Source organism: Microtus pennsylvanicus, chromosome 6, assembly GCF_037038515.1.
Source record: "Microtus pennsylvanicus isolate mMicPen1 chromosome 6, mMicPen1.hap1, whole genome shotgun sequence".
Taxonomy (NCBI): domain Eukaryota; kingdom Metazoa; phylum Chordata; class Mammalia; order Rodentia; family Cricetidae; genus Microtus; species Microtus pennsylvanicus.
The window spans coordinates 87822568-87839193 of record NC_134584.1 but is presented as its reverse complement, the minus strand read 5'-3'; the positions used below and the strand labels follow the sequence as shown (position 1 = coordinate 87839193).

The 16626-nt window shown below is 51.3% G+C and overlaps 1 protein-coding gene across 3 annotated transcripts in view; it reads right to left on the bottom strand.

Moving 5' to 3' along the window:
* Positions 1–15691, bottom strand: part of Gpt2 (glutamic--pyruvic transaminase 2) — a 31719-nt gene extending 16028 nt beyond the window's left edge. The window contains exons 1-4 of one of the 3 annotated variants that reach the window (XM_075976775.1): positions 15557–15691; positions 15076–15340; positions 5359–5448; positions 3329–3437 (exon numbers count right to left, since the gene is read on the bottom strand). In XM_075976775.1, coding sequence (XP_075832890.1) covers positions 3329–3437; positions 5359–5448; positions 15076–15318 — 442 coding nt within the window. In that variant the 5' untranslated portion in view covers positions 15319–15340; positions 15557–15691. Of the gene's footprint in view, positions 1–3328; positions 3438–5358; positions 5449–15075; positions 15341–15459 lie in introns of all 3 variants that reach the window. The other 2 variants (XM_075976777.1, XM_075976776.1) reach the window with 2 other exon arrangements.
* Positions 15692–16626: the final 935 nt, after the last annotated feature.

Sequence of the window (16626 nt, the reverse complement as noted above, 5' to 3'; positions counted from 1 at the left end):
GAAAGTCACTATGTAAACCATACTGTCCTCAAACTTACAGAGATCTGCCTGCCTCTGCCTCCCGAGTGTTGAGATTAAAGGTGTGTGCACTATCACATCAAGCTCCAATCTGCCTTCTTAAACTTTCCCTCTACATTAGGTCCCCTTGATGTAATCCTGTAGCTTTTTGTCCTTTATCCAATGAGTCATGAAGGCTGGGAATAACACATACATATAAAATTCATAATAATTATTTTCTTAAGAATTACATGAATGTGTATGTATCTATGTACGTGAGTACAGGTGCCTGAAGAAGCCATAAGGACACCCCACCCCCTACCCCTGGAGCAAGAGTTAAAGGCAGTTGTGAGCAGCCTAACATGGGTGTTGGGAACTGAACCCTAGTCCTCTGCAAAAGCAGTACAGACGGCTAAGCCGTCTCTCCAGCCCTGGACTATTGTTAGTGTTTGCTTCTCTCAAAAGTGGCGGTACACTCCACAAGCACACAAACTATTCACCTCAATAGCTGGTGTCCCTCAGTGTGAGGAATAGCAGCTGGGACATGCTATGTGCCCAGAGTCAGGTCAGACAACGCTCACAGCTCCCACTGCCTCTGGATATTTAGATATTAAATATTTATTTAATACTAAGCCAGGACACAACCTAAGGCCTGAACTGCTTGTCAGGTGGACAAGAAAGAAGGCACTAGTAAGAAACACACTTGCATTTTTTTTTTAAGGACAGGGTCTCCATGTAGCTCTAGCTGGCCTCCAGTTTATAAGATCTGTCTATCTCACACGCCCAGCACTTGGGAAGCAGAGGCGGGCAGATCTCCGTGAGTTCAAGGTCAGCCTGGTCTACAAGAGCTAGTTCCAGGACGGCTAGGACTGTTACACAGAGAAACCCTGTCTCAAAAACAAAACAAAACAAAAAAACCTGCCTGCCTCTGCTTCATGACTACTAGGGTTAAAGGGCATGTCACCACACCCTGCCAAGTAAAACACGATTTTAAGAGTCATGAGAAAAGCATGGCTGAACTCTAAGGCTTCACACATGGGGCCTAGAAAGACAGCTCAGCAGGGAAGAAGACTGGCTGTCCTTGCAGAGGACCCAGGTTCAATGCTCAGCACCCACGTGGTGGTTCACTGCTGCCTGGAACTGCGGTTCCAGGGGAGTCAACCCCCTCTTCTGGCCCATGGGCAATGCACACACCTGGGGCACATACAGAGAAGCAAGCATAAACATACGCATACATTAAAACAGATAAAAATGGACTGGGGAGATGGTTTGGTGGCTGAGGACACTGACTGCTCTTCCAGGGGACCTGGATTCAACTCTCCACATCCACAGTGGCTCACAACCATCTCGAATTTCAAGTTCCAGGAGATCCAATGCCCTCTCCTCACTTCCAGACACAAGGCTTACAAGTGGTGCACAGACATACATGCAGACAAAAATGCCCATAGGCATAAATAAAAATGTTTAAAATTAAAACCCTTCATATGTATATTCAGCAATTGGTACTCTGGTCAGCATGTTCCTAGAAAACACGGACACATTCTACTTCCTTTTAATTCTATGGCGGGAAAACAGTTTGGGCTGCCGAAGGCTCTGCTCTCACTGGCCGCTCAATATCACCGTTAGAATGAGGACACTAACTCCTCCTTGCAGCGGGAGGAGCCTGGCTGTGTCTCGACATCTACCAGGAGGCTCTAGCCAACACATCAGCCTTTCTCACAAGTCCAGGAAGAGAAGACAAAATAGTTCCTAGTCTAAAGATGAAAAGGAAAGGCTCAGAATGTGTTTCCCTCATCTGTATTTACGAGCTCCTGAGACAGAGCCCAGTGTAAGCCACAAAGCCCTTATGGTCTACTGGTTTCCTCATCTAATACCCCAAGGCAGCCCTTCCACAGATACAGCCTCTTACTACCCCCTCGCTTAGCTGACAAAGAGGAACAAAAGTCAACAAATGAGGGTTAGTGGGTGGAACCAAGGTCCACTCCCTATCCCCTCACATTAGACACGCACAAAGCAAACTCCCCTCCTCTTCGCCTGCCTCTCCCACGGAACTTCTGGAGACCTCAGGGCCACAGGGTTTTGAGAAATACTTTTGTCCTCCGTGCTGGGAGGAGGGTAAAGGAAAAGCAATTCCTCTGCACCAGAAGATTTAGCCCCCAGGCTGGCAGGCAGGCAGGAAAGCAGGGGCACTGGCCTCTTCCTAAGACAGATACCACAGCACCCATACCAAGGGTGTTGACAGGGTCACCATGGCCAGCAGGTACGCACAGAGCCCACAGGAGACAAAGCACAAAAGGAGAGAGGGGAGCAGAGAGGGAGGCAGGAACCAAGGGGCAGTTTAGCTATTCTCTGACCTGATTGAGCAATTTAGAAAAATATCTGTTTCACTCTTGGCTCTAGGTCTCAGAACATTAGGGCGCACATTCTAAGAAAGCTTTAAGAACAACCGTTTTGCTGAGAGGTGGTGGCGCACGCCTTTAATCCCAGCACTCAGGAGGCGGAGGCAGGTGGATTTCTGTGAGTTTGAGGCCAGCCTGGTCTACAAGAGCTAGTTCCAGGACAGGCTCCAAAGCTACAGTGAAACCTTGTCTCAAAAAAAAATAAAAATAAAAATTAGACAACAAAAAAAGAACAACCATTTTTTTTGACTGAGCTATGCTGTGCAGACACTGGGGGAAAGGGGAAATAAACAGGAAAGAAAATGAGATGGGAACAAAGAGTCAGAGCCAAGAGTTGGATTCTAAGCAGGGTAGGGAGGGAGAACATCACTGTTGCATCCACAGAGGTCAAATTCAGGACCTCCTTGTTGGGAGCCAGAGGGTACCTTCCTCTACCAGGAGGCAGACTGCTGGCCCTGGGCCGGGCCTGGGCTCTCCACAAAGAGAAACAGGGGTAGGATGCAAGGGTTACAACAGAGTGGAAGGGGGAACAGGGACAATTCAACTGAGGAAAGCCAAACAAAGCGGGGCAGAGGGGACACGGATGCTCCCTGTCCCCGGCAAATAGCAGCCGTTCTTCAGACAGTGCCACAGACACAAGAAGCTTCAGCTAAGCTGGGAACTATCCTTTGACTTGGCCTCCAGCTGGCCACCGAACAAACCCAAATCAGAGACTAGAATATCTGCCCTTGGGTATCCGATCCCCCCACAGGACGGCAGGGAAAGCACTGACTTAGTACACATATGTGCATCTGTGCACCCTCGACCCATCAGCCACTGTCCACACTTTTAGCGCAGCTACCCCATAGCTCTTTGCGCGCTAATGGGCCCAGACCTATCCTGGAACCCACATTCATTTCACATCCTTGAGGACTTTGCAAGTTGGGCCTCACCCAAGCTGTTTCCACCACAAGCCTGCAGGATCCGCCGGGCTCGCTTCTTAGCATCTTCTGGGAAGCTGGGGCTGCTTAGCAGGTTTGGGTAGGTGCAGAGTGCCATCACCTACAGAAAGAGGGTACAGCTGAGCTTTTAAAGTGGTACCCCCAAGACCACAGGACACTAGGCAAGGAACAGTGAGAAGATGCCAAATCCGAACACCACGTCATAGCACGTCTCTCCCCATGAGGGCTGAGGCTGTGGGAGCTCAGGGTAGCATAGAGGGAGACTCTGGCTCTCTGCAGCAGGAGAGATTCTGACAGCCAAGAGGCACGACTTCCAAGGCTTGGTGCAAGAATGAGGTACCAAAGGGGGTGCCATGGCGGAGTGTGAGGGTGCTACACAGCCCCGGCCTCCACCCATCCATGAAGAACAGTGGACCCAAACACCCAGGATCTTAAGAACTAGAGGGTCTTCCGGGTAAGGGTCCAGGCCTCAGTGGGCAGCAGAATCTGGCTGACAGGAAGAAGGCTGTGAGGTCCTGCAGACACACAGCCTGAAATCCTTCTCAGCCTGTTTTCTGTGAGACTAAACTTCAGACCCGAAAGCCGGAAAGGCTCCTCTTCCCTGTAACAAAATCACCTAAACACACAGACTGAGAAGATTAACCAAGCCCGTGTGTGACGGGGTGCCAGGAAAACTCGCACACCTGTCTAAAGCTGGCGGCTGAGGAACCACGCCAGGCTCACTGCGGGGAGGGGAGAACAGGTCATGGTGCGGATACCAGTCGCATGACTACCTCCCTGCTTGTTTCTTCTTCCTCTGGATAAAGAGCAACAACCTAGCCTGCCCCTCCCCCAGGGGCATTATGAAGAGCACAGGAGACAGATGAAGGTTACAGGTAGCTGCCACCGTCTGAGACAAGTTAGGACAGCTGGGGTCCAGGGCTGGGTTGGCTCGGGGGATAAGTTTGACAGCCTGTGAAGGTAAGCACCGTTGGGAACCAACTCACGACCCGAGACCAGGTCCACATCTGGAACCTCTACTAACAATCAAGGACCTCGGCCTTCCGCCTGCCTCTGCTTCTCTGACGGAGCTACTGTTTGGCCCTCTCTCTCTGCATCCGGGGCCCTAATCCACTCCTCTCCACAGTCCTCTGCAGGTCAGCAGTAATGGCTTCAGGACATCGCTCAGGCAGGACCAGCTGTATGCTCTCCTCTGTCACACAGGGGCTGGGGCCCCAAAGGACAAGGTGAGGGGACCCCCGTGGTGTGCCACTTCTGAAGGTGGTGACACAGGGAGAGAAAATGGAATAAGGCTACCATTTTGAAAGTTCATTACCTGTGCCCTGCATGTGAACCATAACCACACACGGTACACCAGAACAGGCCCAGTCCTGCTCCAGGAAGAGGCTTTCCATAGCTAGGTCTCCTACCCCTGATCAGGCTGCCCGGGGGCCTTTTCCCACCATGCTTTCCCTCCTTCTGGCTGCTGATCCTTCATTGTTAGCTCACGCAACGTTTTGTCATTGATGTTCAGACATAAACACCGAACCCCCCCACCACCACCACTTGGAGCCCTTACGAGGGGGGTGGGTTATGTTGGAGGCAACCGAGAGCAGAGGCAGTTGCTGCTATAACCTGAGCTTTTGCTGGGCTGGAGTGAGACCTCCATCTGCCACTCAAGGGAGCTCCATTGGGCAAATGCACAATGCCAGCCAGCACTCCAGCACAGGGGCTCCCTTTGTTTTCACCCTGGCATTCTTCCTCCGGGCCCTCTGCCCCACATACACACACGAACACCCTCACGGAAGCTCGGTCGGGACCCCAGATCTATCATGGAAGAAGAGCCTTCCTGGAAGTTTCCTACCCCAGACCACCACAAATGGGTTAAGGAATTTTTGATACCCTTAGAAGGAGATTACTGAGAGAGAGAAAAACAGGGGACATCAGGTACCCGAAAGGGCTGCTACTTTGGTGGTACATCCCTCAGGGATTCTAGTGCATGATGTACCGGCCCCTCCCAGGTTCCAGGAGGGACGGCTCACCTGACGGAGGAAGGTGATTGGCTGCTGGCCCATAGCATGGGCATCCCCAATGTTGGCTCGGATAACCTCAGTGAATGGCTTTTTGATACCCTGCAGAGAGAAGGTGGCAGGTGGTTATTTAAGGACTCAGACTCTACATTCCTGAGGCCACGCTGTAGAATTACCACAAGATATTAATAAGCAATCCTATTTTGAGCCTCACCAAATGTCAGGCAGCGCTAACTAAGCCTGGTCCCATTTAATCTTCACAGCCATTTCCATGAGGAAGAACTAGGAGCAACCCCATTTCACAAATGAGGAAACTGAGGTTTCAAAAGACTAACGAACTCGCTTGGTGTCACGCAACTGATAAACACAAGCATTAGGGTTTGAACGCTGGAAGGCAGTCCCCCAGTGTGCCCTGCTCGATCACCCCCCACTTTCTGGACAAACCGGAGGAACTGTTAGGTAGCTGAGGCATCGTGACACAGATAGATCCACAGCCTGTCACTTCACCGGGATGTCTAAAAGGCACAGGGACCAGAGTAGAGGAAGAGCAGAGGCCAGCAGCAAAATATGCCCAGAGTCAGGGAGGGAGAGCCAGATGTCCCTACTCCTGTGCCCACACAGAGTTTCACTTTGAAACCGCAAAGGGCTAGAGACACGGAGTTCATGGCCCCCTCCAGAAGACATCCATCCATCCATGGGAATTAGTACCTGGCCTTGTTCTCTCACAAGCCTGGTTTTGCAGAATGGCTAGTTTCCTTTTCTTTCTTTTTAGCAGGAAGGATAAGAAACAATGAAGTGAGCACTAAATAGGGATCACAGAGGGACTAACTCAGAGGGATTTGAGCCAGGCGGTGGTGGCACACGCCTTTAATCCCAGCACGCTGGAGGCAGAGGCAGGTGGATCTCTAAGGGTTCGAGGCCAGTCCGGTCTACAGAGAGAGTTCCAGGACAGCCAAAGCTTGAAAGAGAGATGGAGGTCCCTGGGGAGTGGAGGAGACACTTCAGCTGCCTCGGAGACATGGAAGATAAGGGAGTCGACACAACCCCCTGATAAACCCAGCATCAGCTGCTGGAGGAATAGACTAGCAAGTTCAAAGACCTCCCTGGGTGATGGGAGGATAATCAGGAACAAACCCCGCCTCACACAGCTAGTCCAGGAAGGAGGCCCTAGTGCCACTGTGGAGGAAGGAGGGATGAGGGTGGGAAGGCCTGGCAGCCCCCACCCCATCTCCAGCTGTGCTTTCCCAAATATATTAAAGATACAGTTCTGCGGTTTTGACACTAGTGACGTTTTGTTCTCCTGAGTGTGTGCACATGTGTACAAGTGTATGCGTGTCCCTGCACATGTGTGTGCCACACTCAGGTGTGTGCTTGAGCATGGGCAAACACGCAGAGGCCAGAGGAGGACACTGACTAGTCTCCGCAGCTCTCCCTTGGTGCTCTGATACAGGATGTCTCACTGCCCGTGGAGCTCGCTGGGTTTTGGCCAGGCCGCCGGCCAGCCAGCCCCGATGCTCCTGTTCCCACCAGCACTGGGGCTTCAGGGTCAGAGGAGACCAGGTCTGGGCACTGGGGATTTGAACTCAGGCTCACACCCACATGATGAGCACTCTTATGGAGCCATCTCTTTGGCCCTGCCCCACCAAGTTTTTTTTTTCTTCTTCTTCGCCTCACGAGGCATAGTAGGCTGAGAAAAGAATCCGAGAAAGGGCCTCAGAGTGTCACAAACAGAGCCCAAGTCTCTGAAAGGTGTGTCTGGGAGACGGGGACCCTGCAAGTGCCTCTTGCCCCATCTTTAGTTAGAGATGGCCAATATGGAGCTTTTTTCTGGGCAGTCACGCATCTCTAGACCACGGCAGGTGGTAGCAGCGCTTGCTGCACCAGGCTGGGTAAGCGAGAGCAGGAGAGATGGACGCATAGCTGCAAGGCTCACCCCACAGGTAGAAGCCAAGCAGGACAGTGGGGGCTATGAGGTAGCTGCCTAAGTCATAGCATACAGAAGACAGGCCCGCACACCCTAGCGCTGGCCTGGGTTCCTCGACTGAGAAGCCCTCCATCACTCTTTAAACCATTGTAGCTCTCAAGCCCACAGCTACTGAACAGAGGTGACTCTCTGGTATGGCCAGAGCCTATTCTTCAGTAAGAAATAAATCTGTCACGGCCGAGAAGGCCAAGACTCAACATACAGTTCTAGGCCTGGGCCATGGGCCAGCCTAATACAGAAGAAAATAATGCCTGGAATCCAGCCCTGGATGTCCCTTTCCTGTGCCTGCCCCCTCGCACTATTTAGCCAATTCAGAGCTTGCTGACACAAAGCCTGGGAACACTGAGCACCCCCTTTCTTGGGTCACTGTGCCTACAGACCATGGACACTTTGCATGATGGATGGATGAGTTTGGGCCAAGATGTGGCTCCCTTGAATAGACAAGCAGACTGTTCTACATAGCCGAGCAACCACTCAGAAGGGTGTCCTGGGCACACAAGATCCGCATGAGCTGGGAACACTAAGGTACCCCAGAAAGATTCTGGCCCAAAGTACGTATCCAGACCTGGTATGTGCACCAGTGGTGCCACCGCCCTCAGTTCTGCACCTTGGCAGAGGGGCTAACAAGCATGCAGTGTTTGGTTGTCTCTCCCAGCATTCCAGAGTTCCTCTGTCTGATACACTTGGACACGTCTAAGCCACAACTGCATCCCACGCGGCACCGAGAGAGGGTCCCAGGAGAGCGGTGCTCCTTTCCTGCCACTTGGACTTATGTAGGGTCAAAAGTAGTGAAGCATTTCTTCAGAGGAAAAAGAAAAAGATTTATCATTGTCCTTCCAGCCCACAGTTCAGCACCACTAAAGGTCACCAGACTAGTGGACAAGTCACAGCGGGGACAAGGCAAAATAAAAGAAGTAACAAAAAGGGAAGGCTGAGGAAATGGCTCAGGCGCAATGACCTGAGTTCAAGCCCTAGAACTGCATATAAAAACAAAACCAAAAACCTCAAGTGCAATGATGTATGGTTTGCACTCTCAGTGCTGGGAAGGGAAACCAAGTGAATTCCCAGGGTTCACCAGCCTAGATGAATCAATGAGTTCCAGGCAAATGGGAGCCCTCGTCTCAAAATTTAAGGTGTACAGCATCCAAAGAATGACACCACTGTTGTTCTGTGGCTTCTACAGATACCCTACACGTGTTTACCCCTATATATGTATATATACACACACACACACGAGAAAAATGCTATTTTAAAAAAAGAGCTAGTCCAGTGTGGTGGCACATGCCTTTAATCCCAGGGCTTGGGAGGCACTGGCAGGTATTCTCAGGAGCTAGAAGAGGACAATCAAGATCCCTTGAAGCTCAAGTCGCAGGTGGTGTGAGCTTCCCAATAGGGGTTCTGGGAATCAAATCGGGATCCTCTGTGAGAGCAGCAAGTGCTCTTAAGCACGGAGCCGTCTCTCCAGCCTCCGTGCTGAACATCTGAATCACGTACACTTTGCGTCTGCCAGTTACACACCCCCAACAGAGCTGGGGAGGAGAGGAGGCAGAGACGAGAGCAAGTTAATTTCCTTGTTCAAAGGACGGCCCAGTCACTTCATGAGACCTGTGTTCAAGAAGCCCACAGAGTTTCCCCTTCGTTCAACAAACATTCCCAATGCAGCAAATAAGGAGACAGAGAGTGAGAGACGGTAGGCGGGGCCCAATGAGAAAAACCAAAGCAAATGTTGTAAGTAAAGACTAAGAAGGGGTAGGTGCTGCAGAGATGGCTCAGCGGGTAAGTGTGTGCTATCCCGCTCTAGCAGAGGACCCGAGTTCGGTTCCCAGCTCTCGGGAGCAGCTCACAACTGCCTGGGACTCCAGCTCTCTGCCTCTGGCCTCAGTGGGCACCTCTACACACATACACATGAACACACACACAAATCTTTACCACAAGTGGGTACAGGAAAGGAGTGGGGTACATGGTGGGAGAGGGGCCTTCCCAGACCCCAGAAACCTCGTACGAAAGGCCCCTCGCTCCCAGATTCAAAGGGACAATTAACCAGACTAGAGTAGGCAGAAGTCCTGAAAGAAGCTCTGGAGACAAAACCTGCACCGGGTCCCACGGGCCCTGAAAACAGGTGCATCTCAAACAAGCCTCTGACCTCCACAGACAACCAGAGAAGTCAAGATTTACAAGGAGCAGGGTGGGAAAGATGGCTCATCGGAAAAAAGCACTTGCTGCTCTTATCAAAGACCCGGGTTTGGTTCCCAGCACCCACACAGCAGGTCACAGCTATCTCTAACTCCAGTTCTGGGGAATCTGACACCGTCTTCTGGCCTCACATATAGTATATACATACAAACAAAACACACACACATAAAATAATAAACATTTAAAAGTAAATAAATCTAAAAAAAAAATTGTAAGGAAAGCTGAAGGATTTCCGTTCAGGTTCATTATTACAGGGAAGCAGCAGCTGACCCAGGAAGCCCCACATTGAGAGATTCAGAGGTAGCAAGCAATCTCCACTTCTTACACGCAAGCAATGCATAGTAGTTTGGGAAAAAGCCGGGTGGTGGTGGGACACACCTTTAATCCCAGGGACTCAGGAAGCAGAGGCAGGGGGGTCTCTGAATTTGAGGCCAGCCCAGTCTACAGAATGAGTTCCAGGACAGCCAAAGCTACACAGAGAAACTCTGTCTTGAAAAACAAAAACAAAACAAAAAAAAGTTTCAGAACAAAGAAGGGTCTTGCTGTGCTGCCCGTGATTGGTTCGGAGCTCCTGGACTCAACAATCTTCCTGCCTCTGCTGCCCGAGCAGTTGGAACTGCAGGCCCTGCCACTGTGACCCAAGAACAAAGACTCTAACGATTTTAATTGGCTTCTGTTTAAAGGATTGTCACTAACACGGCAAACCAGTTTGTGAAGAAGAGAGTGCAGGCCAATACAGTCTGGATGAATTGCCCGAGGGCCACAGCCCTTAAAGCCTGGGATGCAGGTCTATGGCCAGAACAGGGTGGATGGGTGCAGGATTCATCCTGCCAAGGAAATCTTCTAGTTCTTTTTTTTTATTATTCAATTTTTCCTTTCTCTTTGCAGCCTTGGCTGTTTGGCTGGCCTGGACCCACTATGTAGATCCAGCCTCAGCCTCCCCAGTGCCATCACACCTGGAAATGTTCTATATCAGCTCTGAAGATGGCCAGAGAGACCCCTTGTGCTTAGCACATCCAGGGCTAGAACTTCTATCCAGTGAACAACAGCCATGTGGTAGGGTCCCACGTTACACACAACACACACTGAAGGTAACACAAGTAATCAGACTTCTCTAGTTCTGAACCTTCTGCTCTTTGAGAGCTTTTGGTTTCTGTTTTGCTTACTTTGTCTATGTTCCTGTAGGTGCATGTGTGTGTATGTGTGCAAGGGGGTCACAGGTCAGTCTTGGGTGTGGTTCCTCAGGAGCCATCCACCTCGTGTTTTGAGAAAGGGTCTCTCATTGGCTGGAGTAGGCTCCTAGCTGGCCACGGGAACCCCAGGGATCCTCCTGTCTGCCTCTCCAAAACTGGGGTACAGGTGCACACCCCCAGGCCTGGCTTTTTCATCTGAGTTCTGGGGATCAAACTCAGACCCTCATGCTTATATGGCAAGCACTTTTATATTTGTAGGTTTTGAAGCAGAACTTTCCTGTATTCATTGCTCAGGCTGGCCCTGAATTCCTGGACTCAAATAATCCCCCTGTCTCAGACAAGTAGCTAGATTTATAGCTCCCCCCAATACTCCACCTGGCTGGTATTTACTTTTACAATTGGAAAAGTAAAGCCATTCTTTCGTTCTACTGTGTCAAGTCCTGATCCCTGCCCTTAAACAAGCAAGAGAAAAAATAGTAGGTTGAGAAACTGTCAGATCCTCTCAAACCCCCTTTAATTGCAGCTTATTAAAAAGTGCTGCTCCCAATGACCAATAGGATCCGGAACCCCAAAACAGGCTCTCCCTTGGTGGAGCTGCTATCGAGGAGAAATGGTCCCCTTAGCCTCTTCCCCTCTTCCTTCAGGCTACCTTATCAGAGGAGCAAAAAGCACGGGGACTAAGCCCTGCCAGCCACCTTGAAGACAAACACCAGGGCCACGTGTCTAGCCGGCACTATTGGCAAAGAACTCACTGAAACAATTCCATAAGCAGCATACAATGCTGGGACCCAGGGCTAGAGAGATGGCTCAGTGGTAAAAAGTAGTACTTGCTGCTCTTACAAAGGTCCTGAGTTCAATTCTCAGGACCCACATGGCAGCTCACAACTGTCTGTAACTCCAGTTCCAGGAGATCTGACACCTTCACACAAATGCACACAAAAAATAAATTTAAATAAATTTAAAAAAAGATGCTGGGACCCATCATAGAGGTCACCTCAGGTCCCTAAGGATAAGGCATTGGAGAATGGAGCAAGTGGGCCAGCTAAGCTATTTGTCTACTTCACAGACTAGGGAAACCAATGTGCAGAGAAAACATGGAAACTGCCCCAAGTCTTCACACAAACTTCTTGACCAGATAAAACCCCTTAGAACACCCGTCCAATTTGGATTGCTAAATTCAAAACAGAGGCAGAAATAACAAACCTTACAAAGCCAACACAAACAGAAAATAAATAAAAAAGTAACAGGGCTCAGAACAGCTCCAGGTCAATGGTAGAGGGCTTGCCTAGCATTAGTAAAGCTTTAAATTCATCCCCAGCATCAACCCTCCCCTCCCCCCAGAAACAAACAACTGACAAATACAGCTGACAGAGTTGACCATTACGGCTAGAGAGGGCACGGTGGTGCACACCTTTAATCCTAGCACTGGGAAGCAGAGGCAGGTGGATGGACCTCTGTGGAGTTCCCGGCCAGCCTGATCTACCTAGGAAGTTCCAGGTCTGTTAAGCCTACACGGTGAGACCCTGTCTTAAAACCAAAACAAACATCAGAGAATGTAGGTGGACAGAGAGAACTTCTCAGCTAACTTGGGGGTACTCAAACTTGGATGTGTGGGATGTCTGTTTAGGAAGTAGGGCTTCTGGCCCAATGACCAAGACATGTCTGCCTGAGCTATACCACTGCCGGAAACCCTTCCCGGCTCCTCATGTCCAGTCGAGAGGCATGGTAAAGTCCAGAGTCATTCAAGCGACTTCTGCTCCTCCACCTCATCCACCCTGCCTCCCTCGGCCACACAGACTCCTACTAAGCACATCTACCCCTTCCCCTAAACCTAGAACTTCCCAACTTCTCTGCCACTGGTCACAGCACTGCCTGCTTCTGGAACATTCTCACATGTCCTCTGTCTGCTCCTGGAACATTCTTACATGTCCTCTGCCTGCTGAAAAATCCCACCAAACCATAATGAGCCGGGGGAGACGGAACTGGAACAACAATATGGCAGCCTGAACCTAAGGTCGGGGACCTCCTGGTCCTCACCATCCTCTGCTTTATAGAGCCAACACGGAAGCTGCTCTTTAGCAAACGTAGAGAGAATTCTTGGAACCGCTCCCAGCTCTGGAACCAGAGAAATCAGCTGTGACGTGATAAAACAGGGAACACTTTAATCCGAGCTTTGTTTTAGCAGGGAGACTGTTGCCTCAAGGAGGGACAGCTGCAGCCTCCCAGATCCCAAAGTTCGGAAGAGGAAAACACATGCTCCATGCCCACCAGTGTGTCAGGCAGGCACAGAACAGAGCCAGGCTTCTCTGGGCCCAGCCTTTAACAGCCGCGGGCTGGAGAGACAGTGCAGGGGGTTGAGACCACACTCTGCTCTTGCAGAAGACTCCACTTTAGTTTCCACATCAGGGAGCTGACAAGTGCCTGTAACTTCAGCTTCCAAGAAGATCCAACTCTTGCTTTGCTTTGTTTTTTGAAACAGGGTTTCTCTTGTAGCTCTGGCTGTCTGGAACTTGCTCTGTAGACAAGGCTGGCCTCGAACTCAGAAATCCACCTGCCTCTGCCTCCCAAGTGCTGAGATTAAAGGGGTTCACCACCACCACCCAACGCAGATCCAACTCTTGCTTCCATGGGCACCTGTGCACATAACTACACATATACACATTTTTGTTTGTTTTTGTTTTTCAAGACAGGGTTTCTCTGTGGCTTTGGATCGCTCTTGTAGACTAGGTTAGCCTCGAACCCACAGAGATTCGCCTGCTTCTGCCTCCCAAGTGCTGGGATTAAAGGTGTGCGCCACCACCACCCAGCTACATATACACATATTTAAAAATAATTTAAAAATCTTAAAAAAAAAGCCCAAACCCATCCCCATAAAGGTCGGCAGCAGACACTGAGCTAGCTCCCTTTCGTCTAACTCACTGTTCTGAGTCAAACGAGTGTCTGAGGCCTCATCAAACTCCCCATGGAAAGAGGAGACCAGAAGAGTTTCTCTCACTCATTCAAGGATACTGAGTCCTGGAGACACTGGGACCTGGTGACTCTGGGCAAAATCAAGAAACTCACATTCTGGGTCCGAACTATCTGCTAACATTTTCTTTTCTTTTCTTTAGTTTTTTCTTCGATACAGGGTTTCACTGTGGAGATCTGGCTGTCCTGGAACTCACTCTGTAGACCAGGCCTTGAACTCACAGAGATCCACTAAAGGCAAGCACCACCATCCCCCAGCTAACATTTTCTTATTAATCTTAGGAGTGTTTCCTTTTTTTGGGGGGGGGGGTTCGAGACAGAGTTTCTCTGTGATTTTGGAGCCTGTCCTGGAACTAGCTCTTGTAGGCCAGGCTGGTCTCGAACTCACAGAGATCCGCCTGCCTCTGCCTTCTGAGTGCTGGGATTAAAGGTGTGTGCCACCACGGCCCGGCAGGAGTGTTTCCTTTTAATGTTCCCTCTTGACTCTGCCTTCCGAATTCCACCCAGGTTAAAATTCAGTATCCTAGGATGCAGGGCTGTGGAGTGTGCCTGTAAGTTCCAACATAGGGAAGGTGGAGGCAGGAGAATGTGAAGTCCAAGGCCAACCTGGGCTACACAGCCAGACCTTGTCCCCAGCACAAAGAACTTGGTTTCACCCAAGGGTATGTCTTACATACAGCCACACCACCCTGTTTGGGGCAGGGAAAAATCACCCCAGGATTTTTACAACAGCTATGGATTCAAGCCCTCATCCCTGGAATCACCAGGGTGCCCTTATTAAGACCACAAGGACCCAACTCTATGATTACAGAAGTCACGGTTCTCGAGGTACAAAAGAAGGAATTCTGCCAGTCTCTTCTGCAGAGTCCCATTCTTGTCAAGCAACTGTGGCTGGCAAAAACCCAACCGGCCACAGCCCTGAAAAAAGGTTCGGGAACAAACTAGCCACACAACCTCCCTTCCTCCCTCCGTTTCTACCTAACAGGGTTTCTCTCTCACCACCCCCAGGTCCCTTCGTCTTACTTTCTTGAAAGCATCTGTTCACTATCTGAAACTCTCACTTCTATATTCACTTGTTTTCCTCCTTCCAAGGGATCTTAGTTCCACGAGGACACTCAGGGAACACGCAGTGCCTGGCAGCATAGGCCGTTCAATAATTGGGTACAATTCAACAAGTGAACCGTCGGAAGGCCTCACTTTGTGCCAGATGCGGGGCACTGGTGGGTAACGGGCCAAAGAGGGGGCGTTCTCTCGTTCCAGCCAAAAAATGGTACAATGAAAAAGCTGGACGCCGGGGATGGAGGTCCTGCTGGAGGACCCCAAATGGTTTTGCCAAGGTTCTTCCCGCCATGAGCGCCCCCTGGCCTCGCGCCCCGCAGGCCCCGGGCTCACCCGCTGCAGCTCCATCTCGATCTCGCCGGCCTTGAGCACGATGGGTCCACGCACGGCATACTCCACCGCCTTCACCTGCGGGTTCATGGACTCCAGAGTGAGGATGCGGTCTCGAGGGCTGCGCTCCGGTCGCACCTTGAGCGCCGCGGAGGCTTCGGCTGCAGCGCTGCTGTGACTACGGACCCAGGGGCCCGAGGCAAGGGGGCAGGAGCCCCGCCGCACCAGCACCGCCGCCCGCTGCATCGCGAACCTGCCGAGGATAACCCTGGCCCAGAAAGAACAAGAGCAAGTCATCGCGCACAGCCCCAGGTGGACACCAGTCCCCGCAAGAACCCAAGGCTCTCGGCTAGCAGCGCCAGCCTAGCTCCGGGGTTGGATTCCCACCCCCTGGTTACCGGGACCCCGCGCCGCGCCTCTGCAGCATCAAGACGCTGCACAGCCGGGTGGCCCGGGCTGCACCCAATGTGAGAATGCAACGTGCCTGTCGCCGCGGAGCCGCCCGCACCGATCTGGTTAATAAGCGTCTGGGCTGCTCCCAAGCTGAGTGGCCGGCCACCGCATCCTGGCGCCTGGCACCCGCACCTTCTGGCCCCCTGCATTCGCACACCCACCGCCGCTGACTCCGCCTTGGGCCTGCGCGCTGGCTTCTGGGTCTTGTAGTTATCTGGGCCGTACCAACACTGCTGTGACGAGCTGGATAAACTACAAGTCCTCTAGGGCCTGGCGCAAGCCGGACCAGGCTGGGCAGGGGGCGGGGAGCGGTCGTCTGGGCGGGTTCTCAGGGGACAGAGAATCCCGACTGTACGGCGGTAGCTGTCCTTTCCAGAGGCTTTTGGAATTTAGTTATTTGCTGCTTGGCTGCTTCTCCCTAGACGCAGATCCCGCCTCCCTCCACCCTCACCTCGCGACACCTATGGGGACGTGGACGGCGAGGTGATGCAGTTTTCTCCTTGAGTTTCATCATCCAGGCCATTTGGTTCTCAGGGGCAGCTGTTTAGAGAGTAGGGCCACTGCGACTTGATATGCCACCCTGGCTCCTTCTCAATTTCAGTGTTCTTCTCAGCAAAAAACATGGGGGTGGGGGTGGGGGGAGCGGAGCGCTCGGAAAGGACCACACACCGAGTGGTAAGGCTTTTCAATACCACTCTATCTGAAGCCTCACCTCTCCTATAATAATTCCATTTTATTTTCTTTCTAGCCTTCTCAGCATCTATAATTACCTTGTTTAAGTACTTCTTGCGTGCTCACTCAGAAGGGCAGGAACAGTGTCTTTCTTGCCTGTTTTCACAACTCTTGCACATAGGCACTTGGTAAATATTTGCTGAACAATGAATCCACAGGGCATGGTGCTAATTGCTTTGGGCAGAAGTATCCAGCTGGTGTGTTCCTCCACACGTGCAAGGTGCACACACATAAGGGGCAAGCTTGGGACAGACTAGGTTGGGAGTGCGTTTGGTGCAAAGGCAGGATGACCCAGGCTGTGCCACAGACATCAGTCTCAGACTTTCTCCACATCTACCAAATAAACTAGGTTAAATGGCCCGTCTTTTA